Source organism: Globicephala melas, chromosome 2 (genome assembly GCF_963455315.2).
Source record: "Globicephala melas chromosome 2, mGloMel1.2, whole genome shotgun sequence".
In the NCBI taxonomy this organism is placed as follows: domain Eukaryota; kingdom Metazoa; phylum Chordata; class Mammalia; order Artiodactyla; family Delphinidae; genus Globicephala; species Globicephala melas.
Window position 1 is genome coordinate 140618588 of NC_083315.2, and position 15400 is coordinate 140633987.

Consider the following 15400-nt stretch of genomic DNA (forward strand, 5'->3'; position numbering starts at 1 on the left):
CCTTTATGAAGGTTGTGCCTGGGTAGGGATTGAGAGGGTTCCAGAAAATCTGTAAATTTTTTTCCTAGTAATTCTGGAGAAAAATGTATTCTTGCTCACTTAGTCTCCTTAGGGCAGGCCTGACTACCCAAGCACACAGTTTTAGACCTCATCTTATTCATCTTTGTATATCTAGGTACAAATATTTTCAGATGTAAATTTGTTTCAACTTTTGGTCTCTGCAGTATTATTTAGTTCAGAAATATAAGAGGTAGGCAGAGAACCTTCCTTTTATACAGGAAAAAACAAGTTATTATTTCCAGGGGTTTTTTTGTTAAATAATATGCCTCAGGTCACTTTTAATAAACATTGAGCTAGTAAATTACTACTGTTTTCCAGGTACTCTTCTGGGTTTGGGGAATTAATCAGAGAAAATTTGATACATATTAAAGCTCTTGCTTTTTCTAGACTGTATAAAATCTCAGTCCTTGGATTTTAAAAATATTTCGAAACACCCTAGTATTTATAATCTGTCAGATTACACCTGTTGAAAATCAGTAGTAATTTCTATGTAAATAGTAGGATTAGCAAACTTTCAGTTGAATGTTAATAGTCAAGCTTGAAAAATCAATTGTAAAAGTACAAGAAAATTTAGAAAAATTACTGATAATCCTACCCTCTAAAGATAACCATTTTTATGCAATTTTCATATATATGATTATCCTACATATCGGATAAGAATATACAAAAGCCTTGTATCTTATTTTTCCCCTTTATTATACCAAGAACATTTTCCCATATCATTAAAAATCTTGTAAACAATTTTTAGGGCTACATAATAATCCATGACTATAATTCAAAAAATCATTTTCTTATTGTCAGATATTTAAGCCATTTCTCTTTTATCATTGTTATCATAAATAATATACCTGCATGTTCTATTATTTCCTTAGGATAAATCCCACAGAGTAATGCTAAATGAAGGGTATGATCATACTTAAGGTAAAGAAAAAATATTGTCACATTGCCCTCCAGAAAGATTGTACTATTTTACATTCCCACCAGTAGGGTTTGCCTGTTTTGCCGCACCATTACTGGCATTGATAAATTTCACTGGATCATAAATTTGCTAATTTGACCATTTTTAATGGGCTACATGTTTAATGAATTATGAGCCACAATCATCAAATAGAAAAGAACATTTTTTAAAAATCAATACAAATAAGGAAAAATATAAAAACTCCAAGAATGGTCAGTATATGATAATGTTCTAGGATTGTAAAAGTTTATTTCATAGGAAATAAAAATGCAAATACTGTCTTTTTGAGAAAAGCTCAGGATGCTATTTAAAGTATGAAACTTATGAAATATCAATTTACTAGGTGAAAAGTTACAGCAGAAAAAATACATATACCTAATGAAAATACAGATAAAATTGCTACTCTGGTTTCAGAAAGCTGTGTTAAAGATGAATGTGGAACTTCCCTGGTGGCACAGTGGTTAAGAATCCGCCTGCCAATGCAGGAGACACGGGTTCAAGCCCTGGTCCAGGAAGATCCCACATGCCACGGAGCAACTAAGCCCGTGTGTCACAGCTACTGGACACAGACCCTGTGCTCTAGAGCCTGCGAGTCACAACTACTGAGCCCACGTGCCACAACTACTGAAGCCCACGCACCTAGAGCCCGTGCTCCGCAACAAGACAAGCCACTGCAATGAGAAGCCCGTGCACCGCAACGAAGACCCGATGCAACCAAAAATAAATAAAATAAATTTAAAAAAAGATGAATGTGGTAGATTGCAAGATTTGTTTGCAGTAACTGTGCATACAGGACATAGTTACTATACAAAAGAACCTCTCCCTTCTGAAGCTGTAATTTTAGTGTTTGCGTTAAGAACTGGCATGTCTGCTTTTTTGCAATCTTGCTTTGCTTGAGGTAAGTGTGTGAGGACTGTCTGAACACAAGAGATCTGAAGAGATTGTGTTTCTCACAATTCTCTTCTGCTTTCAGTTGTAGTTGGGACCCTGTCCCTAAATTACATCATATCATTAGTTCTACAAAGAATTTGTATTGCTCTCCAGCCCACTAATTCCCTCCACTCCCTTTTTTAACTACACAAAAGACAAGAATTTCTAAGAATAAAATCAAGAAATCTGTACTCAAAATTTAAGGCAACTTCAGTAGAAACTTTTTGGTTTGGTCTTTGTTTTCCTAATTAAAAAAAAAAAAGTTTTCCTGGTTCAAATTTTTTCCTCAACTGCTTTCGTGGAAAAAGAGATGTGAATTGTGAAATGAGATTTACAAATTAATACATGTTTTTAAAAATTGGAAATTACATACACAACTGAATAAAAGAAACTTAAATGTCCATTGATTGACTTAATTGGATTCTGTCAACATTACTTTTTGGTCACAGATAACTTTTGTGTCTCTCAGACAAAAACTTTTCTCGAGCACTGTCCCAAACAACTTTGATATTAACTATACATTAGCCTCCTTCAAAGGAGTTTCCCCTTCCCACAGCCTCAGGAAAAATATCACGGCACATAAAGCTTTTAAATGTATCTTGTCCTCCTGAAGAGACTGTTTCTGGTTCGTATCCCTCGCCATGTAGTGACACTAATCTTCCGCACTGAACTTGTAGTTGCCGCCAGCACACGCCGCTCTCATCTTTACCCATGCTACAATCCATGCAAAGAATGGCAAAGGTCAGCACCTGGCTCAGGCATGTCACCTCTTCCAGGAAGCCCTCAGGAACATACTTTACCCTGTCTGGATGTGCCCCCGCCTCTGTGTTCCCTATAGCACTTCTCTCGAATTTTTTTTTTTTTTTTTTTCAGTAGGCGGGCCTCTCACTGCTGTGGCCTCTCCCGTTGCGGAGCACAGGCTCCGGACGCGCAGGCTCAGCGGCCATGGCTCACGGGCCAAGCCGCTCCGTGGCATGTGGGATCTTCCCGGACCGGGGAACGAACCCGCGTCCCCTGCATCGGCAGGCGGACTCCCAACCACTTGCGCCACCAGGGAAGCCCCTCGAATTATTTTTATCTATTTATTGGGCTTTCAACCTCATAAAGACAGATTATTTTTGCATTTGTCTTTTACCTCACATCCTGGGACTTCTTAAAGCTAATTGAATGACTGTCTCCAACTTCCCCACATAATGTGAAGGGTTATCGCTGTTTTGTTACTGTCCTCCTTCCAGAGCCCACTTATAGGAGACTGCTTCTACCACCTATCACTTGGTGCCAGACAATACCTCCAGACCTACTCCCATATGTTACTTTTTTTTTTTTGGAATTTTGCCTTTTTTAAAAAAAAATTTTTATTTATTTATTTATTTATGGCTGTGTTGGCTCTTCGTTTCTGTGCGAGGGCTTTCTCTAGTTGCAGCAAGTGGGGTCCACTCCTCAACGTGGTGCGCGGGCCTCTCACTATCGCGGCCTCTCTTGTTGCAGAGCACAGGCTCCAGATGCGCAGGCTCAGTAACTGTGGCTCACAGGGCTAGTAGCTCCGCGGCATGTGGGATCCTCCCAGACCAGGGCTCGAACCCGTGTCCCCTGCATTGGCAGGCAGATTCTCAACCGTTGCGCCACCAGGGAAGCCCCATAAATCACTCTTAAATTAAACGTTATAGAATAAGTTGCGCTCCTTTTCATCTACCTTCTCTGAAGAGTTTACGCCTCTAGTGTAACTTCAGCATAGCTAAAGAAAATAAACTCACTCGGTTGAGCTCATTCATAAACATAACTCAGTAATAAACATGATCGCGCGTGCTTAACCTGGGGTTGAGAGAATCGTGAGAGGCGTTGAGGCTGGGTTATTTTATGGTACTTCAAAGTGTGGGTTTTGACTATAGACTTCCTCGTGAAGAACTCAAAGCGGCGTTTAAAGCACTTGAAACGGAAAATAAAGAAAGCAGTGGAGAGAACAGGGAGGTGATACTAGGAAGCTTAAGTCGCAGGACAAGCTGGGAAAACGGAAAGCGAGGTCGAGAAACTTTACACTTTGAGGAAGACGAGTTGCAACCTATCTCGTCTCCCACTCTGCAGGCCGCCTCGCGCGCGGCGCGGAAAAACGGTCGGCCTCTCCGGGCGCTCTCCCGGGCTCCTGCTGTCCCCGCCCGCCAGGCAGTTTTTATCCAGCGTTCACACCCACTGAGACGCTGCGAAGCACGCAAAATTAAATTCCAGGAGGCCGACGGCCCAGCCTAAGAACTTCCGCGTCATTTCTCTTTGTCTAACCCCCCTACGCCCGCTCCTCCCAGGGCTCAAGGGCGGCCCTCACGCCCAGGCCAAGCGAAGCCAACGCCCACGCGCCGGCGGAAGAAAAATGCCTGCTCTGGCCCTAGTTCCTACTGGCCACCAACTCAGAATGAATTACCCCGCCCCTACGAGCTAGGTTGGTGGACACACTAGGAACTGGACGGCATTTCAGGCCTTAAGAACTGAACGATGGGCCGAAGTAGCTCCCCTCTCGGCGCTCCCCTTCCGCGCCTCCTCCCGGCGCCACGCCCCAGCACTTCCTTCCCCACCCTACTTGGGAGTCCGCTCTGCTTATTGGCCGCGTGTCCTGCCAATCCAACGGACGTCGACGAATCCCGCCTTAGGAAAGGCGAAAATCGCGAAAACGCGTGGGGCGCGAGCCTAAAGCCCCCAAGCCGCCGGTTGCTAGTGAGCCTCGGAGGCAACTGGCCACCTGGGGCGCGTGGGCGGAGCCTCACTTGCATAACGTCCGCCCGTCGCATCCTCGCGCGGGCCGTAGTCCCGCCCCTCACCCATCTAGAAGTCTGTTGGGCCGCAGGCGGGTCACTCCGGCCCAGGCAAGCCTGTGGCGGGCGGTCCCGAGAGCGGATTGGCTCTGAAGGCGGCAGGGAGGCGACTATAAGAGTGGGGAGCCGAGCTAGGGGAGAGGGAGACGGTTGTTACGCTCACTGTGCTTGGTTCGGGGCGACTGTTACTTGAGGCCGCGGATTTTGCCCTAGGTGTTGTCGTCTAACGTCGCTTGCCTGTCTCAGTCAAAATGTCTGCCCGCGGCCCGGCTATCGGCATCGACCTGGGCACCACCTACTCGTGCGTGGGGGTCTTCCAACATGGCAAGGTGGAGATCATTGCCAACGACCAGGGCAACCGCACCACCCCTAGCTACGTGGCCTTCACCGACAGCGAGCGCCTTATCGGGGACGCCGCCAAGAACCAGGTGGCCATGAACCCCACCAACACCATCTTCGATGCCAAGAGGCTGATCGGTCGGAAGTTCGAGGACGCCACAGTGCAGTCGGACATGAAGCACTGGCCATTCCGGGTGGTGAGCGAGGGAGGGAAGCCCAAAGTGCAGGTTGAGTACAAGGGAGAGATCAAGACCTTCTTCCCGGAGGAGATCTCCTCCATGGTCCTCACTAAGATGAAGGAGATCGCCGAAGCCTACCTGGGGGGCAAGGTGAAGAACGCGGTCATCACCGTCCCGGCCTATTTCAATGACTCGCAGCGCCAGGCCACCAAGGACGCGGGCACCATTACGGGCCTCAACGTGCTGCGCATCATCAACGAGCCCACGGCGGCGGCCATCGCCTACGGCCTGGACAAGAAGGGCTCCGCGGGCGGCGAGAAGAACGTGCTCATCTTCGACCTGGGCGGAGGCACCTTCGACGTGTCCATCCTGACCATCGAGGACGGCATCTTCGAGGTGAAGTCCACGGCTGGCGACACGCACCTGGGCGGTGAGGACTTCGATAACCGCATGGTGAGCCACCTGGCGGAGGAGTTCAAGCGCAAGTACAAGAAGGACATTGCACCCAACAAGCGCGCCGTGCGGCGACTCCGCACCGCCTGCGAGCGAGCCAAGCGCACCCTGAGCTCGTCCACTCAGGCGAGCATCGAGATCGACTCGCTCTACGAAGGCGTGGATTTCTACACGTCCATCACCCGTGCCCGCTTCGAGGAGCTCAACGCCGACCTGTTCCGCGGGACCCTCGAGCCGGTGGAGAAGGCGCTGCGCGACGCCAAGCTGGACAAGGGCCAGATCCAGGAGATCGTGCTGGTGGGCGGCTCCACTCGCATCCCCAAGATCCAGAAGCTGCTGCAGGATTTCTTCAATGGCAAGGAGCTGAACAAGAGCATCAACCCTGACGAGGCGGTGGCCTACGGAGCCGCGGTGCAGGCGGCCATTCTCATCGGGGACAAGTCAGAGAACGTGCAGGACCTGCTGCTACTCGACGTGACCCCATTGTCGCTGGGCATTGAGACGGCTGGCGGCGTCATGACTCCACTCATCAAAAGGAACACCACGATCCCCACCAAGCAGACGCAGACCTTCACCACCTACTCAGACAACCAGAGCAGCGTGCTGGTGCAGGTGTACGAGGGCGAACGGGCCATGACGAAGGACAATAACCTGCTAGGCAAGTTCGACCTGACCGGGATTCCCCCGGCGCCCCGCGGGGTCCCCCAGATCGAGGTCACCTTCGACATTGACGCCAATGGCATCCTCAACGTCACCGCCGCCGACAAGAGCACCGGTAAAGAAAACAAAATCACCATTACCAACGACAAGGGTCGTCTGAGCAAGGACGACATTGACCGGATGGTGCAGGAGGCGGAGCGGTACAAGTCGGAAGATGAGGCCAATCGCGACCGAGTGGCCGCCAAAAACGCCGTGGAGTCCTATACCTACAACATCAAGCAGACGGTGGAAGACGAGAAACTGAGGGGCAAGATTAGCGAACAGGACAGAAGCAAGGTCCTCGACAAGTGTCAGGAGGTGATCAACTGGCTTGACCGAAACCAGATGGCGGAAAAAGATGAGTATGAACACAAGCAGAAAGAGCTCGAAAGAGTTTGCAACCCCATCATCAGCAAACTTTACCAAGGCGGCCCTGGCGGCGGCGGCAGCGGTGTTTCAGGAGCCTCCGGGGGACCGACCATCGAGGAAGTGGACTAAACTTGGACTCGAGTCAGCGTAAACCTCTTTTCCTTTCTTTTTCCTTTTGTTTTTGTTTTTTCTTTGAAATGTCCTTGTGCCAAGTATGAGATCTATTGTTGGAAGTGTTTAGCCCGGTGTATGCATATGAAAGGAAAGGTGCAACAACTTAGTTTAATTATAAAAGGTTAGTTCTAAAGTTTGGCTTTTAAAAACATTATTTGAGGTTTCTCTTTAATGCATTTTGCATATTTGCTGACTTGAGCGTTTTTGGTTAGCTTAGTTTGTACATGGAGTTTTGAGATGGGAAACCTGAAGTTTGCACACATGTTCTGTGGAAGCTTGGTAACAATAAAATATACAGAAGCTTGAATTGTTTATTTTTATGTACTACTTTAAGAGGAAAGTGAACATTGCAGTAATGTTAAGGACAGGCATACTTTTTATAAACAAATGCATAAGTACAAATTTAAAAGTAAAGCTGAAATTGATCTAAAAATTATTGTGTTGGAGTTTTCAATTTTCCCTTCTTACTGTTTTACCCATGTTAGTCTTTAACTAAGATATTAGTAGAAGATGAAATTTATCTAACTCAGTGTTGCCTAATTTTCTGATGAGGTTCCTGCTTTGAATTACCAGCAACTTAAGGGGAAAAGATCTGGGTAAACGTTTTCCCCCCTTTTAGTACAGAAACCAGACTGGGGTCTGACAGTATACCCAAACTCCTAAGGCTTTGCTTAAGTATTCAAGTGAAAATCCACCTGAATATTCCAACAGAATACAAGGTATGTTCCAGGGTTAAGTACAGAAAGATTCTTTCTCTAAACGAAAGCTGGGGCAGGTGTTGTCTTCTGATAATAGCCCAACATAGTATGAAACAAGTTGCTTTCTGCAATATACAGGTGCCTGAAACAAGATCCAGCAGGCAAACGTTAAAGCCACTTAATACTGACTCCAAATTTAGTCAAATTTGTTAACTTTAATTTTCTAGTAAAACAGCTCAACTTCTGGGCTTATGGCAAATTCAAGAAGAATATGTTTTCAGCAGTTAAATTACTTGCAGGTTAGAGGAAGATAATATAGTTTTTTCTTCTGATTTGAGAATCATAATGCCTTTTCAATACCTGCCTTAAATGACTAGAATATATTTCTTTTTTAAAAGACAAACTGCAAGATAGTCCTGTATTTCGTCAATATACAACTTGTCCATTTTCCAGTATTTCCGATTTGAGATTGTCACATATAGGAATATTACAACCCTTTGAGATCCACTATCCTGGGCTTAAGCTTTAAAATCCATATCCTTGGTGGGGGGGGGGGTGTTCATATTTTAGTGGAATGACACATCTGCTTTGTTCTGATTGATTCTCTTTAAGGAGAATGTGGAAGAAATTCAGTAAAAGCTGATTGGAAAATGCATAGTTAACCTAGTGTTTTCACCATACAGACATTTTAATATCTTCTTCCAAGTGATGTAGATTTGCTTCATGTTGCTCATAACAGTGACTTATAGAAGCTAATTTTTAATTTAGTAGTGGACACTTCCATATCATGCAGAGATTAATTTTTGAAATAATATAAAAACGAGAGAACAAAGCAGCCTAAAAATATTGAGCTTTAGTAATGATCCTCTCACAGAAGAGCTGACTCTTTTTACGTATACTTTTTTCCTTTTTTAGCAGGTCTCATTTGGGTGGGGTGGGGAGATAAAAAGGCAGTTGGAAATTGCTTCAAAATAAACATTTTTAAAAAGGTAGTTGCTCTTTACACTCTGAAAGCTAAACATAACTTGGGTTTTTCAGTGCTCATGCCAGGGTGGAAAGTATTCAGCAAGGAGGCGTTAAGGGTGTTTCACTGACTGCAGATAGCATCGTATAAATATTTGACAAACTACCTTGGTACTAACAGAATCAGGTGATTAGTAGCCTTAGAGTGACGTTTAACATGAGTTTTTACCAAGATAACACTCATTCTTAACCTTTTATTAGTCCTTTATTGAAAGTGTTTATCCCTTGCTCTCTTTATATACTTCAAAGTATATAAAGTATAATGGAGTCTTTCTGTAAGTGCAATTTGGTATTAGTATGACTCATTTTAGACCTCAGTTTGGGAGAGATTAGTTTTTAAAGTATCAGAAAAATGACCAATGGTATTCTCTTTGGCCTGGTCTCTGGTAACCTGCTGTAACACTAACATCAATCTATGTAGATACTTCATTTTCCATTATTTTGAAAAGTAATTTGTAAAAGTCCTAGCCTTGAGTGTTTTTAATTCTGTCTTCTCAAGTTTACCTAGATCTGAATATTGCTAAGATAAAGCCACTGAAGTAGCCGTTCAGTGTTTCCAGGGGTCAGTTGAAACTGGTAACTCGATAACTCCTGGGAACTCCTTAGCAGATTTTAGATCAGCTGTAGTCAAATGATAATGGAAAAAGTACTTGATCTTAGGATGAGGCTACATTACAGTTTAAGGAATAATTAGCATCCCTTGAACTTGAAAGCAATGTTATGCTAGGGCCTAGTGGTCATGACTAAAGCTAATGCAATACATATAGAATGCTAAGGGATTGAAAAAGTACATTTATCAGAATGGGGACTTAATTTTTTCTTATCTGAATGTCCGATTAACAAAATGGCTGTTTTGAGGCAATGAATCTATACACCTGTCAAAATAAGACATAGCAGGTTGTTTACAGTATTTCAGATGTATGAAATTTCAAAAGAAGCTTACCCTAAATTTTTTATCATATTAATTTGATATGTGTAATGGAAATTCATGCACATGACTTGTGTATTAGGAGATATTAGTGCTCTTTACATCTTTATATTTAGCATGCATAATAGGATATTTAATGTATCACCTATTCAATATGTCAAGGAGAGCTAAGAATTTCTTTATCCTATGTACAATTTTAAACATGAATATAACCTGGCTATCTAGATGAAATCAAAAGATTTCTTTTTATGAAGCTCAAATACTGGGCCCATGATAAGGTATTCATCTACTTTAAGTTGAATGTAGTTTATAAAAGTTGTATTGTGGGGTATATTTCCCTTGCTTTTGAACACTGGAATTGAAATTTTAAAGAATCTCAGATCCATATGTCACAAGACAATTGCTAAGGGAATACATATATTTAGGTTAAGGAACAACAGGAATATTCAATTGCTTCTGTATAATGTGTAAGTAGATATGAGAAAACTGTTGTGAAGAACTATCCTTAAGCATTAAAATTAGATACAGAATTTAAATCCTTGAAGAAAAATTATGGATCTTTAAAGAAAGATACACATTTTTACTCTTGATATAGCTCTTGGGATGGAAACATTTTAGGGTATATGTATTTCTAAAATTTAATAGAGTAATACTTAATGTTGAAATGTCTTTCCCTTAGAACAAATGAAGTCATAGACTCTTTTCCTCCACCCCTTTAAGTATAGATAGGGATGTTTGTGAATTGAAGATTGGGGAAATAAGCAATCAAAAATGGAGTTGCTAATTCAAATACTGGCACTGCTGTTTTCTTACATGTTCGTTTTAAAAGTAGAATTATAACACTTTGAAAATACGTCCATTATGACTTTTTCATAGTATAAGCATGCATTATATCCAGTTAATATCTTGGGCCTAAAATTTGAGACCAGCAACTTAGTTCTATGTCATATGCTCTGAGTTCTTTGACCTTGAGGAATTTATCTTAACTAGGCAAAAAAAAAAAAAAAAAAAAACAACTTTCCCTCACAGGACACTTGAAATTATTAAATATTTAGATGGCACCTTTATCCCTACTTTATAGCATCATGAATTGTTTGGTTTTTTTTTTTAAAGAAAATCATATTTCCATTTTAGGTTGTGAGTTTCTCATGCCATTTAACAAAAAACCTAACTGGTGAAAAATCTAAACTAAGAAATGAGTGGGTCACTTTTAAAATAAATAATGATTTAAAGCCATAAAAACAATTTTTTTATTCCCTCTTTTGTTAGGGCCTAGTGATACAGAAATATAAGATGGTTCCTTAAGAGTTATCGAGGCTTTCCTTTAAATATTATGTCCCTCTACCACATGTGACGTAACTTGTCATGTAACTTCTTTGTAGGTCATTGTTCTGAGTTCTCAACGCTTTTATTTTTACCTTAGTTTTGTATTTTAGATAGCCTAAAGTTAAACATGGTAAGGTATAAAAGATCTTTGGTTTTCTATTAGCATTTCTTCACTCACTGAGATAACTGAAGAAGTTGCCTGGAAGTGTGGGGAATGGGTACCATCCAGAGTCCTTGGTCTCTCTCAGTCCTTTTTGGAGCTTCAACTTATCATTTCTCCTCTTCCCACCCAAAGTTAAATACCCTGCTTGGAGAAAAGCTTTTGGTGATTGGGATATTTTGCTAAATTCTTTTTAAGTGAGTCATCTTGTAATAAGCCAGCCTCTAAGGCTACAGCCTGAAAGCAGCACTGCCAGCGTACAGGTGGGTTTCCTTATATCTGAGCCAACCAGAACAGCTACCAGCAGTGGACTCAAGTGAGTGGAACATGAATCTAGGTGATTACAGTTTTATACCACTGTGACCAGTGATTGTGTGTTACCAAGTAGTGAGACTGGGAGGATGGAGGGAAGGGGAAGCAGTGGGATATCTATTGCTATGTTTTTAAAGTTTATGTGAGTATACAATCACTATTTACTAACCATCTCTTTAACGCTAATTAAGCTGTGGGGATAAAACAAAAGCAGAATATATTAGGCATTCCCAGTCATGTAGTGTCATCTAGCATTGCTTACATCAGTGATGGAAGGAAAACAATACCAAACAATCTGCATATCAACTCAGTTGCAAGAAGAAATTACAAGACACATGATTTGAAAAGTGTAAATACAGAAATATCAGTTGAAAACCCGTTGATACAAAGCAAGTTTCTCTGCTTTGAGAGACACTAATTTTGAGTACTTACTCAGGGTGATGCGTTACACACATTACTCCTTAAAGAGCCTCGTAAACCCCTCATCTGGATATCTTCAAATGGGTTCCACATCTAGCTATGCAGCAGAACCCAGTTTTGAAAACCTTATTTCCTCCCTTGCTCCCCTCCTGCCACGCCCCGCCCTAAATTAACCTAGTCCCAACCTGTATGTTTTATATTTTATTTTATTTGTTTTTATTTTTCTAACCTGGATTTGAACTTCATTTAGTGCTATTAAACTTTGGAACAAAGGGGAAGCTTCCCTAAGGAACTGAAGACCTTTTGGCTAAGATCAAGTGTAGTATCTGTTCTTATTAGTTTAATATCTGATACATCTTCTATCTGAGGATAACATACTAAGTGGATTTTTGGAGCAGGGAGTTGGAATAGGAGCTTGCTCTGTCCACTCCAAAAAAAAAAGTTATTCTAATTAAAAACAAAAAAACAGTGACGCAGTTGACTTCTCGGTGGGAAGGCACGAAGAACGGACTTCTAAAGAAGGAACCCCGGTGCGGCTTTGCTGTGAGACGCTAGGGAGCCACAGCAGGCAAAGGTGTCAGCATGGGCAGCAGTGACGCCCACCCGCCACCGCCGCGGAGGAAGCAGGGTCCCGCCCCCGCCCAACGTCGGCGGGGTTTCTCAGCGCTCACGGGCGGTTAGTTGCCTCCGCGACGGTCGGTCTAAAGCGGCCAGCGGAAGGCCACGTATCGTGTGCCCGAGTTTTATTCGAGGAGGCGGCGGTTGGACTCGCAGGCCGACTAGCCGGATGTAAGTGCACCTGGGCCGCCCCCAGCCTGCGGCGGGTGGAAAGCCGACCCCCTCCCGCCCGCGGCGCCCGACGGGGGCTCGGTGGCGGTGCAGCGACGCCCTCCATTCCCTCGGCCAAGGCCCTGCTCTCCGCCCTCCCCAGGCAGGGGCGCCGCCTTAGCTTGGGGCGAACCTCACTCGAGGAGACCTGGGCTTAGTTGTCTACAAAAACCAGACGATGGAGGTGCGTTCGGCAAACGGTCAGAATTGAATTCCGGCTCCCCCCACAGATATCTAGGTATAGGAAAGTTCCACCGCACCACCTCTAATTGGTTGGCTGAAAAATAAATAGCCGGCCTGCGGAGGAAGCGGTCCTGCCCTGGGTGGGATCCCCAGAGGAGAGGCTGGAGGCTGGTCGCTACCATGGCTTGGAAAGGATAACCTGGTACTTCGCCCACTTCCTCCGAAGGGTGGGGTCAGAATTAGAGTTGCTGTCTAACTCCTCTGAAAGATTGGGGCTGCCTTGGGCACCAGTTTATTGTGGTCTGAGTCCCAGTTAATCAGTAAATTACTATGGTGAGATGACACAGGCTCCTAGCCTTCCTCTCTTCTTTCCCTTCCTTCCTTTCTCCCCTACTTTCCTCCCTTCCTTCCTTTCTAGTGAAACTACACCCAAAAACAATCAAAAAAGATAAAATCCTGGCTTCAAGTTAAAAAAAAAAAAACAGTTTAAGACTCTACACCTTTATTGAATAGAGTTAAATAGCAACTAGTGAGAATTATTGTTAAAAGTTCATTGTGACATGTGGATTGTAAACTGAACCTTTATCTTTGCTGCAATCATTTCATTTTACAGCAGTTGGGATTACGATTAGGGATGTGGTACTGGAAAGATGAAACCAGAACTCTTGAATTCAGAAGGTAAATTTTAACAAAACTTTATTATAGCTTTTACGAAAATTACGTGTGTTTGGGATAAAAAAATTCAAGCAGCACAGAAGAGTATAAAGAATAAAATAAATATCTGCTGCAATCGCAGCATCTAGAGATAACCATTTTGGCAGCCTTCCTGATATCCCCTTCTTATGACATTTATCAGCTGCTCCTCTGTATCAGACACCGTGCTAATCAGTTTACCAACCCTTTGAAACAGCTGCGTGTTAATCCACTTTTACAGATGAAGAAACTGATGTCAAAGGGTTAAGAAGTTAGAAGGAAACTAAGTGACTTGGCCAAATCACACAGCTCAGAGGTGATTAAGATGTTTTAAATCTAGGTCTACTTGGTTAACAGTCCATATTCTTAACTACTTTATAAAATTGCCTTTTTGAGTTATAGAAACAGAGTTTTACATTAATGGGACCATATATTATACCTGCTGCAGTAGACCGTAAATTTTACAAGGTAAAATTATTAGGTTAGAAAAACTAATTTTAATTCTCCATTGAGAAAATACTGACTCTATTAAAAGTGTATCACTAAACTAACAAAACTAGCCACTATCTGCTGTGCACCTGTTATATCGCAGACATTTGCTTATTTTTCTGAGTCTTAAAACAGCCATGGAAAGTGAGCACTAATATCTCCATTTCATAGATGAAGAAACAAGGCTCAGGGAGATTAAGCCACTGAACCAAAGTCATCCAGCCAGTAAGTAGCAGAACTGACATTTTGAACCAAGATTTATCCAAGTCCTTTCCACTTTATACACTGTCTCCCTCTGATAGACCGCAAGACCTCAATGGCCGGAACTGTCTTAGTCATCTTCATGTCCCTGGAGCCATCTGCAGAACTTCACAGAGTAGGCACTCACCAAATGTTTATTGAACAAGTACAATCAACCAAATAGATTCAAGCAGAGGAAGACTAGAGGCACAGGGCCAATTAGAAGGCTAATTGTAGGAGGCTTATAAATAGTTATCCAGGTAAGAAACAGAGTCAGAGAGAAAAGGGTGCAGGACTAAGAAATATGCAAGAGATGAAATTGGCAGGATGTTTGGATAGAATTGATTGATACCATATAGTGCCTGAAAGTGAAGGGAGAGGGAGAAGTAGGTGCTTAGGTTGGCTCCCAGGTGTCTGGCTTGGGTGATTTGTTGGCTGGGATTGCCCTTCCCCCATATACAGAATAAAAGAGGCAAAACTGGTGATGTGTTTGAGGTTGCTATGACGTGGACACATCTGTTAGGCTGTTGGTCAAATGGGGCTGAAGGTCAGAAAAGGAGTTGGCTGTGCAGATGTAATTTATAGTTACATTATAAATATAATTAAATATTTAATAGCACTTAAACATGAATAATTTAAAGGCTAACCATTATATTAAAGTCAAAATCAAAAGTTTACATTTCATGGAATATTTATTTCAGTGTTTGAGTAATCTGTCATTTCCACAGCAGTGAGTTAAATTTTTCTTCTCAGATATGTCACAGAAGATTCAGTCGAGTAACTCCTGAAACATCATACTTAGTGAATGTGAGAGTGACAAAGACAGCAAGATAGCTCTGAGATTAGACAGACAGGATAATCACAGGAGTCAAAATATACACGGTAAAGTGTGGGTGCAAATTTTCAGTGCAAATATTTTCTTTTCTCAGTCTTCATATATATATAAAGGCCATCTCAATCCTCTCTTCTTATGATAAAAATTGCACCATACTTTTTACGTACTGATCTTTATAAATGAAGTTATTTTGTAGTATTTTTCAAACTAATTTTTCAGTGCTAATCTAATAATAACCCACCCCAAGTGGCACTTTTTCCTGTATGATCCTACTAACGAATTTACAGATATCAGTTTCACACT

At 42.6% G+C, this 15400-nt stretch overlaps 2 protein-coding genes and 1 pseudogene across 2 annotated transcripts in view; all 3 read left to right on the forward strand.

The window, feature by feature from the left end:
• Positions 1–4643: 4643 nt before the first annotated feature.
• On the forward strand, positions 4644–7411 carry HSPA2 (heat shock protein family A (Hsp70) member 2). Its single transcript, XM_030855216.3, has one exon. It carries the CDS (start codon positions 5001–5003, stop codon positions 6915–6917), a length of 1917 nt encoding a protein of 638 aa, XP_030711076.1. The 5' UTR covers positions 4644–5000; the 3' UTR covers positions 6918–7411.
• A 4708-nt stretch (positions 7412–12119) lies between these two features.
• LOC115852471 (U2 spliceosomal RNA) lies at positions 12120–12280 on the forward strand (annotated as a pseudogene).
• A 131-nt stretch (positions 12281–12411) lies between these two features.
• The window catches only part of PPP1R36 (protein phosphatase 1 regulatory subunit 36), a 31227-nt gene continuing 28238 nt past the window's right edge, over positions 12412–15400 (forward strand). The window contains 4 exon segments of the mRNA XM_060293489.1: positions 12412–12479; positions 12537–12611; positions 13444–13518; positions 15016–15063. Coding sequence (XP_060149472.1) covers positions 12412–12479; positions 12537–12611; positions 13444–13518; positions 15016–15063 — 266 coding nt within the window.

Coding starts and splice junctions, on each gene's coding strand:
- HSPA2 (XM_030855216.3), top strand. CDS start 5,001: ATGTCTGCCCGCGGCCCGGCTATCGGCATCGACCTGGGCACCACCTAC.